The following is a 26,121-nucleotide window of genomic DNA, read 5'->3' on the forward strand; positions in this document are numbered from 1 at the left end:
CAATCAGCTGGCAGCGTGGCAGTGGCTGATTGGTTAGAGGCTACGCTCCCCTTGCCCCGCGAGAGGGACCACGGAACGAATCGTTGTCGCGCAGTGTACATACAGTTTAATATAATCCTAATGATCCCAGTGGGAGAAACGAAACACAGCACTGGGAGTTTTCAATACTGCCAACTTTATCTTTTTTCCCAACACCGACCAAACATATTTTCGAACGCACTAAGAGAGTTGCGCTACTATATATACTGTGAACTAGGATCAGTTTTAAAATAATTCGACAATAATTATACATCGATGTTATCAACATTTATTTTAATATGTAAAAACAACTTTTATTGCTTCTTTCAATCTCAATAAATCCAATAATATTAATTTTGCTAATTTCAATTTTTTTTATCTGTGAATTTTACTGCAAGTCACACAATATATTTTGCAATGTGATTCAAGAACCTCCAAGATCGAATAATATATATTTTCATTTTTAGATGAAAGATGATGTTAAATCGTAAACGACCACTTCGAACATATGAAAGAAAAACTGCTAAGAAGCCCTTCACAAATTTACTGCCGTCTCCTATTATATTAATCAGTAAATATGATTCTTTATGTGATGATCCATTTGAAACCACATTTGACAGAATTGCTAAGGGAGCAGTGTAAGAAAATTTTTAATATCAAATATATCTAAATATATACATACTTATTATGTTTGAACTTGAATCTTAGATTTAATACAAACACATACTTAATTTTCAACTTACATTCTCAAATTTATAGAGTGCCTCCTATACCGCCAGATACATATCAAAACGATTCGTGGAAAGGTAGCAGTAGTGACAGCGATATCAACAATTCAACAACAAATATTACAAAAGCACATAGTCATAAAGCTTCTGATCTTATATGTGATGGTCCAGATACACTTAATTCATCATGTAGTTATATATCTAAGTTAACACACAGGAGCAATAAATTGCCTCGTAAATGCAGAGGACTACAAAGAAACAAATCAGAAGTTGTCTTTAAGAAAATAGCATCTAAGAAGACAATAACAACACCAAAAAATAAAATACAGGTAGGGAAAACACAAGAAAAAATATGAATAGTTTATATAAGCAATCTGATAATTTCTAATAATATATAATAAATAGCAGTGCAGGAGACAACGAAACAAGCGAAAGAAAACACAATCTAAAAGAGCTAGTCGCACATGCAATAAACAAACATCTCATGAAAATTCTGATACAAATTTAGAGGATATGAAAAATGATACTTCATACAATAATAACAATAAGCATCTGTATAAAAGAGTTTCAAAGATCAAAAATATATCGCAAACTGAATGGAATAAAACTAACAGCCCCATTGCAGCTTTCAAATATGCTTCTAAGTGTCAACAGAATATTAAACCATGTTTTGTTGAGTTAGATGCTTGCACTGTTCAGAAATATGTAGTAGATCATGGGAAAATTATGGGAGCCAAGCAAGATACACTTCATGACATAAAATGTACAGGTACTTCACGTGCTAAAAGAGACATTTCTAAAGAATATAATGATATTTCTCAACCAATCTCAAGTGAATATAACAATATCATTGAAAGATTCAAACATTTGTCGATTAAACAATGCTTTGTAGCATTGCGTGACATTGATATTGTCAAAAATCGACTATCGAGGACTGAGAAAAGTATAAATGATTCTGTTGATACAAAAAATAAGTCAAATAAATCACATTTAATTCCCTATAATTCGTCTGCATCTTTCAATAGTGCTAAGCTTGTGCCATATAATACAAAGAGAGAAAGCTGGGAAGAAAAGCTAATAAAAGATAGCGTTGTCAAGGTGGAAAAATTAAAAGTCCAGGAATTTATAAAGAAAGATAGCATGGTATTTACAGGAAGAGAGAGAGACATAATTTCTAGTACTCCTATTAGCAAATATGTAAAATCTCATGCCTGTTCGACATCATTCTCCCCCATCAATAATACTCGCGATACCCTATATCCCATATATAAATATTCAAACGTGAGGAAAGACATTTCCGACATTGTGCTTCCCAATCGAAATAATTCTCCTTCATTGATTATGCCATCGAAGTGCGATTCTGATATTGTAGACGTACACGAACAATCGACGCAAGTTTTGCTGTCGTCTTGGAAAATGCAAACCAGAGATTCCTTAAAGATCGGAGCCTCCTTGTCTTCTGAGGAAAATATTCACACATTGCCTACACAAAAGTACAACGTAAAGAGCGATGTGATAAGGGAAGCACCTGCGCGTTCCTTGAATATCTCATCTATCGCAGACACCGATCCATCATTGTTCAGCGATTACTCGTCGAAGAATATAGAATGTCAAGTGCAAAAGATACATTCCACGAATACGTCGACATGCGATAAAATTGCACACACGACGGATTCGTTCGTTGATCTAGGTCTGGAACGAAAGCGAATAAATACAAATACGGAAGATGAAATTGTTAACAATGATAAGAGCAGCTCTTTCAGCGAAGATCAGGACGTCAACATCAACAACACCGTGTTTCTCGCACGATTGCAGGATTCGTTGAAAATTACAGGAAGGAGAACGCGATATTCCAAGTGGCTCAGCAATCAATTAAGCAGCTTCAAAAGCTCGATTGACGAAGCAGAATCAAATAGCGAGATATTTCGTTGCGAAATCGATGAAATTCGCGACATTCCTTCGGAAATATGTAATTTCGAATGTTCAACGAATGCGATGAAGAAATCGCTCGATTTCACACAGTTGCTCGATGATGAGAATAAACGAGTCGAAAAATCCGTTTTTCTGAAACCGGGCAAATATTGGGCCAGATCCTTGTCAATATTACATCGCATAAACGATGGATCTAATTTAGACAAATTGAGCCTCGGGAAAGGAAAAAGATGGAGACATAGCGTCAAAGATATATTGGATATGCAAAAACAAGGTAATTTTACATCGAGTTTTACGGCTAACTTTTTTGACGAGGTTTTAAGGTGCTAAGTCTGCATAAATTGTTACGTTTTGAAAAAAATCTGTAATTTGTAGAAATGAAATTCTGCTTATTTCATACAAATTTTTGGTTACTTTCGTAATAAGCAATACATTTTTGCATTATTTATTGGCATGAAACAACTGAAGGCAATCTCTATTGAACAGAATTTTGTCTAAAAAGCGCTAACCAAGATAATATTTCATAAATGAGCACCATCGCGAATCTCATATATTAATATTTAATATATTTCAATCTTAATACTACACTTTTTTATCAAATCTTTTATTTTATTTAATATATTTCAATCTTTTAATATTATTTTATTTAATATATTTCAATCTTTTAATATTATTTTATTTAATATATTTCAATCTTTTAATATCTTTTAATATTTTGTATTTTTATACTCTTATTTTTTCAAGTGACGAGGAAGTGTTTTAATGAGATTTCGAGCGCATTTTCATAATATGATGAAATGAGATTGAACAAATATAAAAAGATACTTCGCACTTGCATTTAGCGTGTTTGGTAAATGGGTAGGCTTTTCGCAATATTCGCGTAATTAGGCAACATTGATTACAGTCAGCTATTGAAATTGTAGCAATTGTTATGCGCAGGAATTTTCCAAAGCTGCTTGAAAAAAGATAAGGATGACGCGGATTTGTCCTGCAAAGAGCTCGATGCATCGGATATCGTATTGTCATTCGACGATGACAAGCATAAAACGTTTAATTCGGAAAACCATGCTAGACTTTCTAAGAGAATCTCGGTGCGAGTCGTGCCTAACAATACGAGTACTGGATGCAAGATCAAAGACACCTCGTTTCTCGAGGCGTTTGGAATAAAATCGGAAAAGTCTTCGAGTTTGGAACTGTCACGTGAGTATTTTTCATTCGCATATTTCATGTATACGAAAAATATTATTATACAGAGTGTCTGTTAAACATGCGGCAAAAATTCAGGGGGTGATTTATTGGGTTATTTTAAGACTTTTTTGTTATCTGATGATTTTCGAAAAAATGCTTTGTTTCGAAAATAAAAGCAATAAAAGTTTTTTGACCAATTTTTTATTCCATAGATAACAGGCGATATAGGTTTTTTAACAAAATTATTGAAAATTACAAGAAAAAAAAAAAAATTGGTCAAAAAACTTTTATTGCTTTTATTTTCGAAACAAAGCATTTTTTCGAAAAATTGATCAAAAAACTTTTATTGCTTTTATTTTCGAAACAAAGCATTTTTTCGAAAATCATTAGATAACAAAAAAGTCTTAAAATAACCCAATAAATCACCCCCTGAATTTTTGCCGCATGTTTAGCAGACACCCTGTATAAAAATATTATACAGTTGTTAAAAAAGTATGAACACGGTCGAATATCTCAATAAGGAAGAGTTTTAGAAAATGTTTCAAACAGAAGTTGCATGGCTTGAAGGGGCCCATCAGATGGTGTCATTAATTTGATCTTGAATAGTTACTTGAAGATCACGCGAAGGTCACCTACAATCTTTTAAATAGAACCACCTACTTTTTATTGCATATTCTTACAGTTCGTCTCGAGAGCTTTCCAAAACGCTATAATTAATTATTTATTCCTCTCATTACTTTGTACGTAAAAGTATTAAGGTAAGATAATCGAAAAATGAATATTTTGCTAAATATTTTACGGTTTATGTAAAATTAAGAAATGACTTCAAGCCTCCTGACTCGGAAAGTACTTGATGAAAACCAACTTAATTATAGTGTTTTGGAAAGCTCTCAAGATGAGCTACAAGAATATGTAAAAGCATATTGGGTGTCCCATTTAAGAAATTGAAGGTGACCTTCATGTGACCTTCAAATAACTCTTTAAGGTCAAACCAATGGTACCATGTTATGTTCCCCTCGAAGCCACACAACTTTTGTCTGAAACACTTTCTAGTAAAACTCTTCCTTATCGAAATATTGAGATATTCGATCGTGTCCAGGCTTTTAACACAGTGTATTGAATAAATGAATTAAATATTTATATTATATTTACAATATATTATTATATTTACAGTTCACGAAAAATCGCACAATAATCGAATTAGCAAAAGGCATTCCACAACTGCGAAAGATCTTGTTTTGCAAAGATGTTTGCAAAAATCTTACTTATCTTTTTCCCACTGCTTCCCAGATTCGTACGTAGATTCTTAGTACGCGATTTTTTACACATAGGCTGTTTCTACAAATATCGTTAATCGTTCTATTTCTACAGATATTTGAAATATTGCTGCAAAATTGGTGAAGGCGTTTACGGAGAGGTTTTTCTTTACGAATATCTCGATAAAAAGTCAGTTCTAAAAATTATTCCTATAGAGGGCGACAAGTTGGTCAATGGCGAGCCGCAAAAAAAATTCAACGAGATACTGTCAGAAATTGTGATTGCAAAGTGAGTAGAGATGTATGATGAATTACAGATGATTATCGAACATAACTTGATATTATTAAATATTCGTAGAGAATTGGATAATCTGAGATTAAATACTGTGTATAAGACTAGCGGATTTGTCGAAGTACGAAGTATCAAATGTATCATTGGAAAATATCCGAAGAGGCTTGTAGAGCTATGGAATATTTACGATGACAATAAGACCTCTGACAATGATTGTCCATCGATGTTTGAAGAAAATCAATTGTACATTGCTCTCGAACTCGGTGACGGTGGAGAAGACATGGAGGCGTTTGTCTTTCAAACGGCGGAGGAAGCCCGCGCTTTGTTTTTACAAGTCAGACAAGTTTACATCTGTAACTTTTTCTCGATGATTAATCATTAGTTATTCGCCGTTCTTTTTTTACAGACTGCATTTGCATTAGCGATTGCCGAAAAAGCACTTGAATTTGAACACAGAGATTTGCATTGGGGTAATGTACTAATATCGAGAACGAAAGAACCATACATATACTATACTCTCAACGGGAGAGAAATTAAATTACCTAGCAACGGTGTAAAGGTAATATTCTATCAGGAAATGTTCTATATAATAATCCTATTGATTCTCATAGCATGATCTTTCTTTCTCGCAAGGTGTCGATTATAGATTTCACCCTGTCAAGAATGTTGTATCAAGGATGTTGCATATACAACGATCTTGCACTGGATCCGGCCTTATTTACCGCATATGGCGAATATCAATTTGAGATTTATCGTCTAATGCGCGAGAAAATTCAGTAAGTTTATGTTTATATACAGAGTGTCCCAAAAGTTCCGGAACGGCCAAATATTTCGAAAATAAAGTATTTAAGAAAAAATGTTTCCTACAAAAAAGTAGGCTCAATTGATGATGACTTTGACTTTGATCTAGGGGTCAAATTTTGAGGTCATTTCAACTTGAAATGAAACTCCCTATTTTTTATTATATATTCTTGTAGCTTTTCTAGAGAGCTTTCCAAAACACTATAATAAAGTATTTTTTCATTGAGTACTTTTCGAATTATGAAGCTTAAAATATCTTAATTTTACATAAACCATAAAATATCTAGTAAAATATTCATTTTTGATTATCTTACTTTAATACTTTTATGTATAAAATAATGGGAGGAATCAGTTGGTGTAAAGAAAACACATAATTATTTCGAAGAAAAAAAATATGTAAAATATGTAATTTGCAATTAACAATTATATATATATATTTTTAAAACATCTTTGTGTTTTTTACACCAATTGATTACTCTCAATATTTTGTACATAAAAGTATTAAGATAAAATAATAAAAAAAATGAATATTTTATTTTTTATTTATGATTGATTTATTTGATGATATTTTATATTTTATGATTTACATAAAAGTAAGATATTATTTTAAGTCTCCTAAATCGAAAAGTACTTAATGAAAAAATACTTTATTATAGTGTTTCGGAAAGCTCTCAAGATAAGCTACAAGAATATAATAAAAAATAGGGGATTCTATTTAAAAATTTCAAATTGACCTTGAAATGACCTCTAAATTTGACCCCTAGTTAAAGTCAAGGTCATCGTCATGTGCCTTATTTTGAGCCGTACAACTTTTGTACGAAACATTTTTCTCTAAAATGCTTTATTTTCGAAATATTTGGCCGTTCCGGAACTTTTGGGACACTGTATATACTATATATATATATATATATATATATATATATATATATATATATATTCTTGTTTTTTTACTTAGTTATTTTTCCTTTAAAAAAATAAATAATTAATTTATCTTTGCTTCGGTCTTGTAGAAATAATTGGAATAAATTCGAACCATACACAAATATCTTATGGTTACATTACATTTTGGATAAGATGATCACAGCAGTAAGATACAAAAGGAAGAACGTAAAAGTACATAAACATGCTATTGTCAGATTAAAAGAATTTAGGGATATAATTTTAAACTATGACAATGCATTTGATTTTGTGACCGATTCCAGCGTCGTGCATTTGTAAGTTGGCGACAGGAGATCTCTCGGTAACGAATCAAACTTTGCAAAACTTTAAAAATTTTTTTATATGTCACTTGATCACATATGTACAGATCAATAACGTTTGTACTGTTACAAGACTGAAAAATTACCAATAATCTTTCTTAAACTTTTACACTATTTACATCTCTATTAAGTTTATTTATAATTAAAATTGAATAACTTCGTTCTTCATTTATCGTTTTTATGCATGTGATAATAATAATTAACAAAAATTAAATAATAATTTTATATAATTTATTCGTGCAATTCTTTCATTATTCAATGTTTATTATTTAATGGCCTCTTTTTTTATTTTATTAATATAATAATTATCCATCTTCATTACATAATAAAGTGATCTTATATGAATTAATTTTAATATAAGTTTTGATTTTTTCTTTTTCCAATATGTACTTCCCCTGATTCCATATATTTTCTTTTTAGTGTTAGGATTTATCATTTTCTTAAAATTATTTTTTCAATGTTCTTTCATATTGTTAAACGAAAATTATATTTTTGACAAAATGCATTTACTTAAAATTAACTTATCCTCTTGTTTCTATATGTAACATATCCAACTTAAAAATAATTTGTGAACAAATAAATCATATCAAAACAATATTTCGATTTTATAACTTGTAAGATATATAATAAACTAATGTTCAATTCTTGCTTAATGAAAAAATTATTTAAATTGCAGGTTATCAAAATTATTTTTTCTATAATAATCTCTCTATTAAATTATAATTTATCTGCAATTTATTTTTATTCTTTAAATAAAAATTTATTTTCTTTTATAAAAATTATCATTTACTTTATTCTTACTTAATAAAATGTATTTTTTATTGTGTCATTGTTTCTCTTTTACCAACGTTAAATTAAAAATAAATGAACACACATTTCTTTCTATGGCTGCGTTCCGTTTCACGCATATGCGCGCATTTATCTATAGTATACGTTACGCATACTATAAATAATGCGCACATATGCGTGAAACGGAACGCAGCCTATATTTTTGAGAAAACATTTTCAGAAAAATTATTTTAAAGATTTCTTAGATTTTTTCTTTTCTTTTTAATTTCCTTAAATATTTTAGTTGAGAAAAAAACAATAATATTAGAAAATAACCGAAAAATATGAGAAAAAATATTTGTTATCTCTTTAACAGAAAATTAATTTTATTTATTAAATCCTTTCTTATTTAACATGTTCCAATTCATTCACAATTCCGATTGTAACTAGAAAATACAAAATTGTTTTCTTCGAATGATAAAAATAAATTTGTTAAATCATGTGGTTCATTATTTTAAAGGATTTTAGAGATCTATCATAGCATATGATGCATATTTATTATGTCGTACATCATACATTATGATAATTAATTAATATTAACAAATTATAATATAATAGACAACATTTAATTATTTTTTAAATAACAATTTAAATAATTGTTTAATTATTATATTTAAATAGAGTTATATATAATGTTTTTACATGTTTTCATATCTGAAAAATAAGATATATTTTTTTAAAGAAATAATTACAGAAAATAATCTATATTATCATTATAAAATAAAATTAAAAAATAAAACCAGCTGTGCAGTAAAAATCAATATTACTTGAAATGAAAAAATCAATACCAGATGACGGATCATCATGTATAAAACAATCTTGATAATAAATTAATCTATAATTGAGTCCTTTTGATAACATTCATATGAGTAAAAAAAAGATATAAGAACCAAACAACAAGGACCAAACCCCAGTAAAACGAGTGTAAAATTCTTAAAGGATATTTCTCATTTTAAAAATTTCGCTTGTTTTACTGTGATTGATTTTTAAGGTGCCATTTTATACATCGCTCTATCGCTAGATTTTAGCGACATAATGACGTCACGTAGTCACCAGCGACGGGATTTTGTAATTGGATTTTTCCAATTACAAGCGACATTCACGAGCGATAATTTTGAAATTTTAAGACTCAAATGAATAATCAAAGAGTAAGTATATAATTTTGTAATAAATATTAAATATATATAATAATATTTTATAATTTAATAATAATGTAATTATTTTTATCCTGTATGTAGAATGTTTGTATTTATAAATTTTATACTCGTATAAAAAAAATGCATTAAAATCCACTTTTAAAGTAAAACATATTTTCGAACATATTTCAAACATATTTTCGAATGCACTGTTGGTCAATAGATAAAGTTGGCAGTATTGAAAACTCCCAGTGCTGCGTTTCGTTTCTCCCACTGGGATCATTAGGATTGTATTAAACCGTATGTACGATATATGAAAGTGTTGCAATTACACTAATTATTATTATGGAACAATATATTTTACTCGAAAACATCATTTTTGAATCTTCGAGTAGTTCTTCTTCAGATAGTGATGATAATAATGAAGAATTACAAAATATTTTATTCGAAAATAGAGGTAATAACAATAGAGATGAAAGGAAAATGGTACCAAAAATAACAGATTATCTGGAAAATGTTGTTACCAGATATACAAATATTGAATTTAAATCACATTTAGGTAAATTATGTCACTTTATTATAATTATAGCATTATTAATATAAAACACACGTTCGTATTAATAATAATATATGTGATGTTATTAAACATATTATTATAAAATATATTTAACTACTTATTTACCTCTTTTAATATCTCAAGTAGCAAATTTTTTAAATCCTAGTGATCCCAGTGGGAGAAACGAAACGCAGCACTGGGAGTTTTCAATACTGCCAACTTTATCTTTTTTCCCAACACCAACCAAACATATTTTCGAACGCACTATAAATCGTTGCTGGAGTCCTTTTCATGTTCAATAGCTAGTCGCTAGCGATAATCTAATCACGTGACTTTTTTTATCGTTCAAAACGAGCGATGAGCGACACATGAAAAGGTACCTTAATAACTGAGCAACGCGATTGGTCGAAACCTTATTGTTATGTTTTATGGAAGGTGTGTGCGACCAGCTTAACAAGTAATATAAATTGTAGAACCAAAAAAATTTTCCAATTAAAAAAAAGCTACAATTATCGATTCTTATTTACAAATTCCGTTTCTTTGATTAATGTTATATTTTTTGAAAGCGATAAATTCATGTAAATTATATAACCATTCGATATCAATCGATAATATACTCATCGAAACGCGCGCGATGTTCAATTTATTAAATATATAAAATATTTATAAAATATTATTTATAACATCATTACAACTATGCATAGTGTAACGAAAAGAAGCGACGAGTTAAAAATTATACCGTTGGAAGAAATGTTTGCAGGTATTTTCAAAATTATTCATCCATGTGTTTCAATCTCGTTTACATATATAGTTTATAATTGCAAAAATAATTGTTGCACAGCATATTGCAGCATGGATCCTGTATCCCAACGTATGGGTGTGTCACTCATACCTCTTTCGCAGAGCAATAAGTGGTTGATGTCCGCAGGTATATTGGATATGATTAAATTGACGACGACGGATACAGGCCTTGCCTTTTTTAAATTTCGTAAACGTGCTCTGTCATATGTTGAATATCTGACTTATCTAAAAGATCTGGCTACGTCATATAATTTAAATTTTGAGGACATGAAATACCGAATGCAAATATGTGGCAAACCTTCCATCATGCGCGAGGATATAAAGACGTAAGATACTCTATGTTTAAAATTTAAACCATGTCACATTGACTCTATTTACAAACTTTATTTTGCACTTGAATATGTACATGTAAGTTCGTTAACAATATGTACTCATTTTTAATTTTTTATACACATTTAGAAATTGATATTTCATCGATTCTACCTTCTCATTCCTTGAGATACTCTAAGTACGATCGCGAGTTCTCTTAATAGCGCATTCGATAGAGAACGCAAGAATAAATAGAGAAAAGATAAATAAAAAATATATTTTTGAATTTTCAAAATTGATATTATATATCATGCGCAATATTTTTTTCTAACATAGTCGACTTAAATTTTCAGCCTAATCAAACAGTTTCATGATTCGAAATATACATTTGACACATACACTTGTGATTATAATGTCCATTTTCTTGCATATGTCTCAATAATTATAGAGCTCGCCAAATAAATGTAAAACGATACACAAATTAAATTCATACAAATAAAAACAATTTATAATTATTCTCCAAATCAAGGCATTGGAATCACAAAAGGGCTCAGACAAAAGTGCTTTCTGAAAATCGTCAATTTCAGAGCAAAACTAGTTATTTACGTTACATTTTTACGTTTCGAAATTGCTTCTCCGCCCTTTTGTGTTTCTTCAAGTATCAAAAATAAAATACCGGAAATTAAATATGTAAATAACAATAGCAATAATCTTTTAAGAGAGAAACAATAAAAAAAAAACTTCAGAAAAGGGGCCGAATTTGAGTTACGCGATGTTATTTTAAACTACTGCTCCGAGGACAGTAAACAACTTTCCGAAGCTTTGATGGTATTATTTTTTTTTCTTCGATGTAATACTATTACTATCCTCAGTTATATGTTTCGTTGCATCCATTTTAACGCACTTCTAACATTAGCGAGCGTTACCCTGCTAAGGAAGCTTGCGATCAATTGATATTCCGGCATTGTACGCCTTCCGAAAGAACGCGTGGAAAGCATTCGTTTGTATGCTTGATGTCTATCGATATCGACGAAGAACGATCCGTGCGATGGGGTCAAATTTGCATTCCGTCCTTCACAAAGAACTTTTGTGGTCAAGCACAAAAGCCATTGCATAATCTATGATTGTGCATGCGTAACAATATTATTATTTGAATCAATTTGACGAACGTTATTTATGTAAACTCGCTGCTTACCTCGTTGCTTGACGGCAAATATCCTTCCTTTTTTATCCACGAGCTAGGTGCCCACAGGTATAATTGTAGTATTGTTGCCGCTAGTTCAGTGTCGAGTCGCTACACATTAAGAAACAAAAACATCTTAATGTGGTTTCTTAATTTAAAGAATGTAATAAATATAATTATAAAAGTACATTTATTAAGTATATTTGATATACTTGTAATAACATAAATATAATTTTAAATTATAAATATTATAAATATAATTATAAATTTAAATTATAAATATAATTTTAAAAAAAGATTTTTCTTTTCGAACAAATTACCATCTATCATACTCTCTTTTACACACCTTGTATACACTTTTTACTAATGAGTTCTTTATAACGGCGTTGATAATCGACGGCAGATTGTCCGGTAAAGCAGGAAGTGCGTCCTCCGTATAATTATAATTCTTCAAAGCGGCTTTCTCGCCTTTCTCGCCATAAAACGGATTCTTCATCCCGAATATCTCATATGCAATAGTACCCGCCGTCCACAGATCAGCCTTGGTGTAATTTATACTGGTAAAGGGACCAGGTTCCGCTGTTATCACCTCCGGAGCCATTAATGCAACATTGCCGCCTTTATTGATGTCGTGAGTGTTAAAAGGTAGATACAATCCGTGATTCTTATCGGCCAAACAACAGCCAAAATCCGTTACGACCAAAGATGGACAATTGTCAGATTCTTCCGACAGGTCGAGTAGGATGTTGTCACTTTTCAGATCTCTAATTTGGAAACACACAAAAAAATTGTAAGACGAATCTTATCTACAGGGTTAGGAAAAAGTCTGGATACCCCTTAATTTCGAAAAATAAGGATTTTTAAAAAAAATGTTTCATACAAAAGTTATAGGGTTTTATGTGGCGCATTACACAGCAACATTATTATGACCTCGAATAGCGTTGTCAAGATTATGTGAAGGTCAGCTTTAATTTTTTAAATGAAACCCCCTATTTTTCATTGCATATTCTTGTAAACTTACCTCGAGAGCTTTCCAAAACACTATAATAAATTATCTTTCCATGAAGTACTTTTCGAGTTATGAAACTTGAAATCATTTCTTAATTTTACATAAACCATAAAATATCTTGTAAAATATTCATTTTTCGATTATCTTACTTTAATATTTTTATGTACGAAATAATGAGAGGAATCAATTAGTGTAAAGAAAACACATAGTTGTTTCTAAAAAATATGTAATTTGCAAATAACAATTCCATATTTTTTCTTAAAAACAACTGTATGTTTTCTTTACCAATTGATTCCTCTCATTATTTTGTACATAAAAGCATTAAGGAAAGATAATCGAAAAATGAATATTTTACAAGATATTTTATGGTTTATGTAAAATTAAGAAATGATTTCAAACCTTATAATTCGAAAAGTACTTCATGGAAAAATAATTTATTATAGTGTTTTGGAAAGCTCTCGAGGTAAGCTACAAGAATATGCAATGAAAAATAGGGGGTTCTATTTTTAAAAAAATTGAAGCTGACCTTCACGTAATCTTGATAACGCTATTCGAGGTCATAATAATGTTGCTGTGTAATGCGCCACATAAAACCCTATAACTTTTGTATGAAACATTTCTTTTAAAAATGCGTATTTTTCGAAATATTAAGGGGTATCCAGACTTTTTCCTAGCCCTGTATATTGAATGCCATTGTGTATGTAAACAATATGTAATAGATTAACAATGTAACCGACATCTTACCGATGCGCAACGCCGTTTGCATTCATATGAGCTACCGCTTCCAGCAACTGTGCAAGCAATAGTATCGATACTCGCATATTGACATTTTGATTCACCAAATATTGCTTCAACGTAATATCATATCTAAAATCGATATGCGATACGTTAAATATTATGCAAAGTGTATAAAATTACGACCGCAATTCTATCCAATAATAATTAAATTCTGTCCAATAATAATGACCTTTTCATCACTAAAAATAAACTCATATTCCTTCCCGATCCACTAGGATTGATTCTAGTTGGTAAAGCATCTGGATACATTCCCCAAGAATCGGGTAATATCGGTATTCTATCAGCAAAGACGTAATACATTGCCACAATGTTTGAATGAGATGGTAACATTACTGTATTTTCTGCCAGTCTCTGCTCCCAGATAGCCAATTCATCGTTTCCGTAATGTCTTCTAGCAGGTACCATTTCTCTATACATGGCTCTCAGAATAGCAGAAGCGTTAGATTCCGCATCATAATTGAACATCATTTTTATAGCTAACGGAAACGCAGTCACTTCTTCTTTCGTTTTTCCATCGACATTTGCCAGATCGTTATTTTCGTCCTGTGTAGCATCGACGAATCGTGCCGCGTATACAGCAGCAGAGCAACCCTTAGCAATGATAGGTCCGATTGCGAAATCTCGTAAACTCACATTCTCGTTGATGGGCATAGTCTCATAATTTTTGTCATTCTGCGGCGCATTCCATCGCAATTTTGAAACCGCTTCCTACATAACATATAATATTTCTAATATAATATTTCAAACCAAATTACAAGTCTAATTAAAGATTGTTTATCGATTTAAATCTTATTTAAATATCTAATTTATACCCGAATTTCCCAGCACACCCCTTCCAGCTCGTCATCCTTGGTCAATATCCCAGTACCTGACGCTAACGAGACTCCAACAAGAGCAAAGAACGGCGCGGAATCGCCAAAGACAAGCCTGCTTGCCGCACGCCTTCGTAAATCCGCTGCGAGACTGTTGGTGACCCTCTTTAGGATATTGTCGACGAAGATGCGTCGGGCATGCGCTCCTAGATAACCGAGATGTCTCCCCGTGCTCCATACATTGCCACTATTCTGGCAAGGAAGCCCGCCGTTCTGGGACTTGCCTGTTACAAACATCAACATGAAATCACAAACATCTAATAACACCGTTTGCCCGCTAATAGTGCTTTGCAAAATATTTACAAGTCAAATTCTATATATAAATTTGAAAATCAAACCAACCATACTGATTGTTTTCTAAAATTGTACAACAATCAATACAATTTCATTCTTATCATCTCATCTCCCAAAGATGATTAATTTAAAATTTGATGAAATTGTCTTGAAAAAAATACTAATATATCTTAATAAATGTTATAAGTAATATTTTATATATATATATTATTATTTTATTATAATATTCTTAATATAATATTTTATATATATATATATATATATATATATATATATATATATAGGGTGTCTCAGAGGATATAAATATAATATTTTATATATATATATATATATATATATATATATATATATAGGGTGTCTCAGAGGACTATATACAAGTGCTTGTGAGGAGGTAGAGTGCAGTAAACTGAATAGAAAAGTCTTATACCATTTTACGATTTTCGCAATAATAACAGAAATATTTAAATAATAAAATATTTAAATAATTAAATATTAAAATCGGAAGACAAACGCTTCTATCTATTTGAGCTATAAGCCAACCGTGTTACAATTTTTGTAATGATAACAGAAATATTAAATATTAAAAACAGACGAATGAAAGGAGCGCTCCTTTTTTAATATTTAAATCCGATTTTAATATTTAATATTTCTGTTATTATTGCGAAAATTGTAAAATAGTATAAGACTTTTCTGTTCAGTTTACTGGTCTTTTCCTCCTCACAAGTGTTTGTATATAGTGTTCTGAGACACCCTGTATATATGAAGTATATTGTTGAAGTATATTATTATACTACATATATTAAGATGATTAAGTATATTAAATATATTAAGTTCAAATATATTTAGTCCACTAATATATATATGTATTAAATAATATATATAATAATAATAATAATAATAATAATAATAATAATAATATTATAAGTATAAATAGCAATATTCCAAAGTAAAAAAATATAAGTAAAAAAATATATATTAATATAAGTAAAAATACATGAATATATATTTTTTTACTTATATAAGTAAAAAAATATATATTAATATATTTTTACTTATATTAAAGTAAAAAAAATATAAGTAAAAAATATATATATAATAATAAAATATATATATATAATAAAAAAATATATATAATAATAATACTCTAACAATATTCTAAGTAGTCTAAATAATATTAATATATATCTTAGACGACAGGATAAGAGAAGATTGCGACGTATGTAATTTACCTATCTGCGCGACGTGTATCTTGTCAAAATGCTCGTATCCTCTTGAGTAGAAGCGCTCGTTATTCCGTAATGAGCGCAATATGACGCGACCATTTTGCACGAGACGATGGACCACCGTCCGTATTGACATCTCTCCGCTCTCCTGGACCGGGACAGCCCAGCGGACGAGCCCGTGCGTCAGATACGCCTTGAGGGCCGGTGGTAAAGCCGCCACGAAGGTCTCAATCTTTGTGCCGTTTATCCCTTAACTGCGCAACGCAAAACAAAAGCGACATGATGCGTGACACAACGCACGTCGCACGTCATAGACATGTCAAACTCGTAGAAGCGGCGATTCCAGATGTTTCTTATGTCAACACACGACAGCCAATCGACTTACAGCTTCAGCTTTGACAAAAAGAGAATCCAACATTGATTCGATATATTGAGATTTAGGCTCCGCCCCGATGACTAAAAAGCGGGAATTCAAACATAGATTATATTTAATGTAGAAATCTTTGACTCAAAGGGAAAAATAAAATACACACTTTCGAGTATTTATTTATATAACTTATTTCTTTTTATTTTTCTGACCCTTAAACAGAACGATTTTTGTACAAATATGTCTTACAAAATTATCATGCTCTTTCAGAGAAATAATCTTAGCTTCATATTTTAATTTTATTTCTAAGTATTTACAATTAGATGCAATATTTATAATTATAAATATTTTAATTAGTATATTATACAAATATTCCTGTGTTATATAGGAATCTACTGTACTTTATTTCTTAGATTATTAATAAGGAATTAAATATTAAATCTAATTAAAATTTAATCAAATTAGATTAAATCTAATTGTAATGTAATCTAATTAGATTTAATATTTATAATTCCTTATTAATAATATAAGAAATAATATAAGAATTAAAATACAGTAGATTTAGAACAGAATCTTCAAATATACTTACCCATAAAATATGTTTCTTTGTTAACATTTTTATCATTTTTTTTCTTATATTTTGTTGATTCACATCCTTCCACAAAACAATAAATTACCATTTTAAATAAAATAATTTTCAAAAATATGTAAATGATACACTGTGGAATTTTTGTATGATACCAAAGTATGACACACTTCACAAGAATTAGTTTCTACGTTTACCACTTGGTCATTGATGTCGCAACATATCTTCACTTTCGATATCTCGCGATATCAATTAGTACTAGCAGTTTATATTTATATAGTTAAAGCAGCTCATTTTATAAAAGCGAGAAGCTTATTGGTTAGCACATCACAAGAGAGATTACAGATTAGAATTTAATTAATCAGAAGAAAATTAAAATTTCTTTTTTCTGATTAGTCAAAAATTTCAATCTTTTATCTATTTATTTTAGTCTATAATTGTTTTGATTATTTTTTGATAAGATTTTTATTATATAAATTTATTATAATATATTATAAATTTATTAATTAATATTTATTAATATTATATATTGTAATTTATTATAATTTATTATATTTTTTATTACTAATTTTTATTATTTATATTTTTTTAATAACATTTTTTATCATTTTGATTGGTTTAAAATTGATCTCTCTTTCTCTCTCTCTTTTTCTTTCTTCCTGTTTTTCTTCTTTTCTCTCTCTTTTTAACTTGTATACATACAAAATACATAATACATACAAAAAACTATGAGGTGGAAAGAGAGAAAGAGAGATAGTGAGAGGGTGGGAGGGATGGAGGAAAGAAGAGTGGGGGAGAGAGAGATTCCTTTGCACACGTGTAATCGAGAATTATAAACACCGAGGTTATTTGCAATAGTGATACAATAATTGCTTTCATCGTGATATTTACGTTCTGAATAAGAAGGCAATTTAAAAAAAAAAAGAATTTACCATGCCAGCCATAAATAGGATGTAAGTTATTTGTTTTCTGAATACATTTGGGGTGTATTAATAATGTGTATTAGAAGTATTATGTATATATACTGTAATTATGAATAATATTTTCACATAGAAAGCCAGTTACACATAAGGGCAAGAAAGCTCTATTAAAAAAAGAACCTCAATTGGTAGAAAATGCCAAAGAAACTTTGTGCTTCAAAGGTAAAAATGCTTCACAGATTGTCATTGATTTTATGAAGGATTTGGTGAGTGAAGTAATTTGTATTGATTATATAATTATTATATTTAACTTGAGATAATTCTTTGAAAATATTGATGAAATTTTAAAATTATAATTTGAAACTGAACATACTATGATAAATATACTTTGTATTATCTAATGTATTATTCATTCATATATTTTATAGTATGATCTGAAGAAACCTAATGCACAAATGATGCAAAAGAAAAATGACATACTACCATTTGAGAATATTGTACCTGTTGAAAAATTTACAGTAAAGTATGAAGCACCTCTTTTCATTATGGCTTTGCATAATAAGAAGCGTCCACACAATCTTATTATGGGTCGAATGTATGAGCATACATTATTAGATATGATAGAGTTTGGTGTAGAAAATTACAAAGGATTAAAAGACTTCAAAATTGAGAAGATCACTTCTGGAATAAAACCCTTATTGATCTTTAATGGTGAACTCTTTGAAAATAATTATGAATACGGAAGAATTAAAAACTTACTTGTTGATATGTTTCAAAGAGAAGTGGTTGAAAAAATCAGATTGCAAGGTCTTGAACATGTCTTAAGTTTTACAGCTGTTGAAAATAAAATACTTATGCGTAGTTACAGGTAGAGAGATATAAAAATTGAAATAAAATGATACAATTATTTTAAAAATGCTTTTTAAAAATTTTTATATTATAGAATACTTTTGAAAAAATCCAACACAAGGATACCTAGAATAGAACTTGAGGAAATAGGACCACGTGCTGATTTACTATGCAGACGTAACAAGTTGGCCTCTGAAGATTTATTCAAGCAAGCTTGTAAGAAACCCAAAGAACTCAAGGTATTTTTATAAATTACACGCACATATATAATATATATATATAATGCAAAAGACAAATATTAAGTACAATATTATGATTATAGATGAAGAAGAAGAAAAATATCTCTACAGATACGCTTGGAACGACACATGGTCGTATACATATTGGAACACAAAATATTGATAAAATTCAAACAAGAAAAATGAAAGGTTTAAAGAAAACATTATCCGAAAAGAAGAATCAAAAAAGAAAAATAGTTGACGACAATAATGACAGTGTAACAAAACTTAGAAAAGTTGAAAATTCATTAATTGCTTGATAGTGTAATATATTGTGTTAAGAAAATTTTAATAAATTTTTATTTAACCTCTAATTACGTAGATTATTTTTATATGCTACTTCCAACTTCTACTAGTAATGCTTTACTAGTCCTATAATATATAATAATTGATAATGTAAATCTTATATCAAACTTATGAATATTTTTAACATTATTTTTAATATGCAATTTTTTATCTTTATTATAATTTTAAGTAAACATTCACTCTGATGTTATCATATTATTTTAGGAAAAAAATTGTATTTTTTGGATTTTATTTTAGTGGTTCTGATAGTCATTCTGAAGTTAAGAAGATTATCGATAAGATTTTTAATTTCTCAATTTTTTGCTCTTGACATAATTGTGAAATGTTAAGTTTTGAAAGAGTATTTGAAATATAATTTGCAACAGTACTTACTCTCTTATTGAGGAGTTATCTACAATTTAAGTTTAGTTAAATAATTACTAAGTAATTGAAATATTAGAATAATATAATGCAATGAAAAAATATGTACATTTGATAGATAGGGAGAGAGAGATATATAGATATTATTAATATTTATTATTATAATAATACATTTCTCTTATATACACAAATAACTTATATTACTTTAGTACAGCATTTTATTTTCTAATAAGATTTATGATACATGTATAGCCTTTGAAGTATTAAAAGCATTTATAATGGATAATGTGGAATAAACTTTATTTCTTGTATCATGTAACTTTATTAATTGTACCTTAAAGGTATTTAAATTATAACTTTTGTTTGACACATATATAAGATATGTAGTTATATAATTATTTATCTCTGTAATTCAAAAAAATAAATAGGAGCGTAGCAATTTTAAATGATTCTAACAATAAGCTGAAGGTATAGTATAAGGACTTCGATTGAAAATAATAATACAGTAATCTTTACAAATATAAATTGTCAGAGAGCACACATTTATTTAGAAGAATTTCTTAAACTAATGAATCGGTCACTTTTGTTTACAGCAATTCTTCGAAATTTTGCCTTTTTTGCTAGTTCTATATGTCTTATCTGTCTTGCTTGATCCAAGTGCTCGCCTGGCACTGTACGGTTTGGATCCAACCTTTGATTTGTTGGTCCACACGTGAAACTGGGAATTGATAGGCGATGCAAAAACCTTTTCGTTGGTGCAGGTCGTTGCCTCGAATCCCTCGCGGTTCGTCGTCAGGTTCTCCAAGGCGGTGCGCTCCTTCCGACTAATTTTCGGGGTTTTTGGACGATAACAGTGATACCCAGCTTCGTTAAGACGTCGCCGGGCGGTCCTCTCGGACACTTGAACGTTCGCCGCGTTGACAGCCTCCTGTACAGTGCCAAAGGGCTGTTCGACGATTGCGGCGATGATGCGCTTGTCTTCCTCGGTCCTTGTCTTACGAGGGCCACGATTGTTGCGACGATGATCACGCAAAGCATGATCACCGCCCTTAGTAAATCGTTGTATCCATCGTCGGACAGTTTTTTCAGAGCAGGGAATAGCAGCGGCAATTTGGGCTACTGTTCTTCCCGCCTGCCACTGTCCGATGATACGACCTCGTATTTCGGGACATAAGTTTTTAGGCATCGTTATATCGTTTTGCACTAAACGTCCGCTCAATACTCTAAGTAAGTAACAAGAGAGCAACAAGAGAAAAGTAGAACAAATGAAAAGCGCGCGAAACAAATGGAAAGTTTCTTAAGACTCTGCACACAATAGAAAAAGTATTAAAAGTAGGAACAAATATTAAACATTCTTACTAAATAACTGTCATATATATATACATACCGGGACACTGTCACAGGCATCTATATTACACTAGAGAACCTCTAGGAGAGAGAATGGACAACTGATCAAGCTTTTTCATGATTGGCTGGCAGAAAATGTATCAATTTTAGCTATTGCGACGCCAATGCAAAATATGATCACACACAAATAGGTTAATATATGTGTGTCATGTGTGTCCTATTTGTGTGTCATCATATTTTGCATTGGCGTCGCAATAGCTAAAATTGATACATTTTCTGCCAGCCAATCATGAAAAAGCTTGATCACATGTCACATGATCAGTTGTCCATTCTCTCTCCTAGAGGTTCTCTATATTACACTAGACTGCTAACTTCCTTAAGATACCCTTTCATGTGTCGTTCATCGCTCGTTTTGAGCGATAAAAAAGTCATATGACTAGATTGTCGCTAGCGACGGGTGGCACCCGATTGACCACGTCGCCAATTGGCCAATTCAAAATAGAACTCTCTGATTGGTTAATCGTTGCTGGTTACCCTAGGCACAGGTCGATATAATTGGCTGTCAATCGCAACGTGGTCAAATGGGACGCTCCCGTTAGCGATTAGCTATTAAGCATGAAAAGGGCTTCAGCAGCGATTTAGAAAGAAAAGTTGCGTTAAGATAGTATAAAACGCATAGTATAAAATAAATATAAACAATATTACAAGCAAAAAAATATTATTGGATAATTAAAAATATTAATTGGATAATTGAGTGCACAAAAATTATAAATGAAAATAATATAAAGCATAACAATATAAAGAAAAGATGAGCAGTAGCGGCAGTTCTTTATTATTTAGAAGAAAAAAAGAAATGATGATACAAAAAAAAATGTTTTTGGGTTAATCCATTGTTTCGAATAAGAGATAAAAGTGGATTTTATAATGCATTTTTTTTATATAAAATTTATAAATACAAACATTCTACCTAATACAGGATAAAAATAATTACATTATTATTAAATTATACATTATTATTTAATTATAAAATATTATTATTATATATATTTAATATTTATTACAAAATTATATACTTACTCTTTGATTCATGATTAATCCATTTGAGTCTTAAAATTTCAAAATTATCGGTCGTGTCGCTTGTAGTTGGAAAAATCCATGAACGTAAGAAATACTGGACAGAGTGTATTGCCGCGGGGGTGAAGCTCAAAGGGTGAGGGGAAAGAAATGTCTACTGCAACGGAATATGAGGCATGTAAGATGGCGACGGATATTAATTTCACGGAGTGTGATATTTTTGAATTTCTTAATATTCAAAAATGATTCGGAATAACACAGCGATTTCAGATGATAGATGATTTCACGGAATCTCTCATATTTTATTCGATTTACGTCCGTGCGACTTGAAAATAGACGCTAAATCTGATGCATCTAAGATGGCCGCGACAATAAACCCCTCAGATTTCACTCCATTCATATAAACAGAGAGAAACCTGAGAGCGGCCACCTCGCTTTAACGGGCACATTGTCCTAATGCGCCACCTGACAAAGTGGACGTCAACTACATCTATTACAGTCGATAATAATACATGGTTCGTATCTGAGCTATGGTTCATGTCCGAGCTATGGTTCATATCCGAACTATTAATATGAGATGGACATGAGAGTTAGACAAGAGCCGATAATCTATTGTTCTGCTTTTGTCTCACCAATGATGGCAAATCACGCGGCGGCATAAGGCGGGCGGTGATTTTCTATCGTAAAGCTCATGTCTCCTTCCATCCCTTGTCGGCCCCGTCTCATCTTTCACGCGCTACATTTTACATAATTCGGATAGGATTTCGAGACGACTTCGGGCGCCCAATACATAGAGACAAATTTATTTATTTATTATAAAGACATTTATTAAAAATGTTTTTTAATAAAACCTTTTCTTTCTATTTAAAATAATTATATCTATATTTCATAAATGCTTACAACTCTCATATTATTATAGTAATATTTTATTTTATATATTTTTTAAATAATTAATTAAAAAAATATACATATCAATGCGAATGATATCTTACTTTGATGCATTTGCGTGTTAGTGTTAGACATGAAAAACATAATGTAATACAACATTTAGTGTATCGAATGCTGTGAATAATTTTCTTGTAAAAAAATAAAGTTTCAATAAGATTGCTCACACATATACGGCACAATACAGCATCCAATGCGCTAGATATTGTATTACATTATGTTTTTCATGTTTTTATGATAAATATCATCCTGGCTCATGTCTTGATGAGATCGATAATTCAGATGATTAATTTTATGTAATCATTTTTTATGTAATCATATTTAATTTTGAAAATAATAATAAAAAGATAGATAAACCAGTTTGTGAAACTATAATTCTGTGTATGATGATATACAAAATAACTTTACATTAACAATAAACAGATTCTTTAATCTTTTATTAATATACATATAAAAGAATTACGTTTCACTGTCGTGATTTCGCGGCTATTTGATGCTATGAAACAAATAATGCGCGACGACACGCTGGAAATAATCAATCAGCGAGCTTTAAAAGTGACGTTCGATTTTGCGGTGCTTCATTATCTGTGCATAACAGATCTCTTCTATTGTTTTAAATTTATATTTTTTTTAACGATCTGTAAGATCTGTGTATTTTGCAACACGTGTTATCGTTTCTTTTATAGAACACGACACATTATCTGTAAATAATATTTCTGCGTGTACGTGCGTGTATGCTTTTATCGTGTTGGTTGTGTAATTTTTTTATTTTTTTATAACGTGTTGTATTTCTCTTTTATTTCTACTTTTAAATTTTTTTAATTTTATTTTTATATTTTTTTGTTTTGCATTATAATAAACAATCACTATGTCGAGTCAGTGCCCTGTAGATAGTTATTATGATAAGTGCGTATACAAAGAATGTAAGAATGGGAGATTTTCGCATGAGAAACGGCTATTCCGATTTCCAATGCAGAAGGATACAAGATACAATACATGGATACGCAATACAGGTATGTTTTTGTGCAATAATTGTAATTATTTTATTAATTTTTTTGCCTTTTCTACTCCCAAATTCAATACATATTATTTGTTATTTTATTATTTCATAAAATAAAAATAAAAAAAAACGACAGCAGGGAGATTCGAACTCGGGTCAGCGCCGTGACAAGCAGTCATCTTATTTACACTGCTACGCGCTATTATGAACACTTTATCGAATTGATTATAACCAACACGCCTGACAAAAAAATTTTTTTTTACCAAACATTCGGTATACCAATTGCTATGTCAGCTTGAAATATGCATGTAATCGTAATTTTCATAATGTGTTGTATTTTTGTTACAGAACATACAAAGTTGGAAAACTTGTCTGCCAATACTCTTAGAAAATTAGGATTATGAAGATCATTTCGTTATTACATCATAATGAAGAACGTAAAAGCGCGACGAGAGAAAGGGGAAAGCAAAATCGTAAGCTCGTCGCGTGGCAGTCGCGTGGTCTGTCATTGATGAGACAAAGACAGAACGATGAATTATCGGTTCTTATCCGACTGTCCATCTCTGAATAGTTCGGACATGAACCCATATCATAGACACAAACCATGTTTCGTTACCGAGCGTAATGGACATAGTTCACGTCCACTTTGTCAGACGGCGCGTCAAGCATCGAGAAATGTGCCCGTCGAGGCTGCTGGCCGCTCTCAGGCCGGTATTCATAGTCCGGTCTTAATAAGGCCCGTCTACAATGGCAGTATCAGTAGGTCGTAGCAGTTGTAAGCGAAATGAACCATATTCATTTCCTACGGATTTCGTGAGTTCTACGGCGGTTGCGCATACGCAGTCACGGAAGAATTCTGCGTTTTTAATTCTGATTGCGCGTTCGCCGTAGAACATACATCGTAGCCGTAGGAAATGGATTTAGTTCATTTCGTTTACAACTGCTACGACCTACTGATACTGCCATTGTAGACGGGCCTTTACATTTAAGATTATCTTAAGTTCTCATTCCACCAATCAATGCCTACATTGTAGCTATTTGATTGGTTGAATGAGTTCTTAAGATGATCTTAAATGTAAGACCGGACTATGAATACCGGCCTCAGGTTTCTCTCTGATATAAAAGAGTACTTTATGGCCGGTATTCATAGTCCGATCTTATATTTAAGATCGTCTTAAGTCTGCTTGGAAGTTGATTTAAGACCTCATTCAACCAAATAGCTGCGTAGCATTTCAAGCTCGAACTTAAGACGATCTCAAATATAAGATCGGACTATGAATACCGGCCTATGCTCTGTCCAGTATTTCTTACGTCCATGCTTTGTTTATTGTATTTATTGAAAAAAGATAGAATGACTCTTGTGTCGACTTGTGTCGCTAAATGGAAAGCACCCATAGATGTCTTTGGATTGACCACAGCCAATTATATCGACCTGTGCCTAGGGTAACCAGCAACGATTAACTAATCAGAGAATCCTATTTTGAATTGGCCAATTGGCGACGTGGTCAATAGAATCCCACCTTTTGGAATTTCTTTCTCTGTTACACTAACATGCTATAGTATATTTCTCCTATAGTTTCAGGAGAGAATTCTCTCTAAAGAAAGA

General features: G+C 30.7%; 3 protein-coding genes across 4 annotated transcripts; 2 read left to right on the plus strand and 1 right to left on the minus strand.

The window, feature by feature from the left end:
* The first annotated feature begins 234 nt into the window (after positions 1–234).
* LOC105250493 lies at positions 235–7,681 on the plus strand. 2 transcript variants are annotated; one of them, XM_011256636.3, is made up of 11 exons: positions 235–319; positions 486–656; positions 778–1,075; positions 1,152–2,952; positions 3,618–3,878; positions 5,040–5,160; positions 5,238–5,411; positions 5,481–5,748; positions 5,821–5,973; positions 6,048–6,190; positions 7,226–7,681. In XM_011256636.3, the coding sequence occupies exons 2-11, from the start codon at positions 493–495 to the stop codon at positions 7,431–7,433; spliced, it is 3,591 nt and encodes a 1,196-aa protein (XP_011254938.1). In that variant the 5' UTR covers positions 235–319; positions 486–492; the 3' UTR covers positions 7,434–7,681. The 2 variants fall into 2 exon arrangements, with proteins under 2 accessions (XP_011254938.1, XP_011254943.1); XM_011256641.3 differs by having other exon boundaries at positions 1,155–2,952.
* A 3,473-nt stretch (positions 7,682–11,154) lies between these two features.
* Positions 11,155–16,804, minus strand: LOC105250504 (serine/threonine-protein kinase PINK1, mitochondrial). Its single transcript, XM_011256654.3, has 7 exons — positions 16,490–16,804; positions 14,907–15,190; positions 14,264–14,802; positions 14,041–14,163; positions 12,634–13,051; positions 12,300–12,398; positions 11,155–12,222 (listed from the first exon to the last, which is right to left on the minus strand). The coding sequence occupies exons 1-7, from the start codon at positions 16,617–16,619 to the stop codon at positions 11,977–11,979; spliced, it is 1,839 nt and encodes a 612-aa protein (XP_011254956.1). The 5' UTR covers positions 16,620–16,804; the 3' UTR covers positions 11,155–11,976.
* Positions 16,805–18,194: 1,390 nt separating this feature from the next.
* Positions 18,195–19,786, plus strand: LOC105250513 (ribosome production factor 2 homolog). The gene is made up of 5 exons (XM_011256665.3): positions 18,195–18,389; positions 18,490–18,622; positions 18,785–19,224; positions 19,300–19,444; positions 19,528–19,786. The coding sequence occupies exons 1-5, from the start codon at positions 18,370–18,372 to the stop codon at positions 19,741–19,743; spliced, it is 954 nt and encodes a 317-aa protein (XP_011254967.1). The 5' UTR covers positions 18,195–18,369; the 3' UTR covers positions 19,744–19,786.
* The last annotated feature ends 6,335 nt before the right edge of the window (positions 19,787–26,121 follow it).

The sequence above is a fragment of the Camponotus floridanus genome, unplaced genomic scaffold, assembly GCF_003227725.1.
Source record: "Camponotus floridanus strain SB8 unplaced genomic scaffold, Cflo_v7.5 scaffold126, whole genome shotgun sequence".
Lineage (NCBI taxonomy): Eukaryota > Metazoa > Arthropoda > Insecta > Hymenoptera > Formicidae > Camponotus > Camponotus floridanus.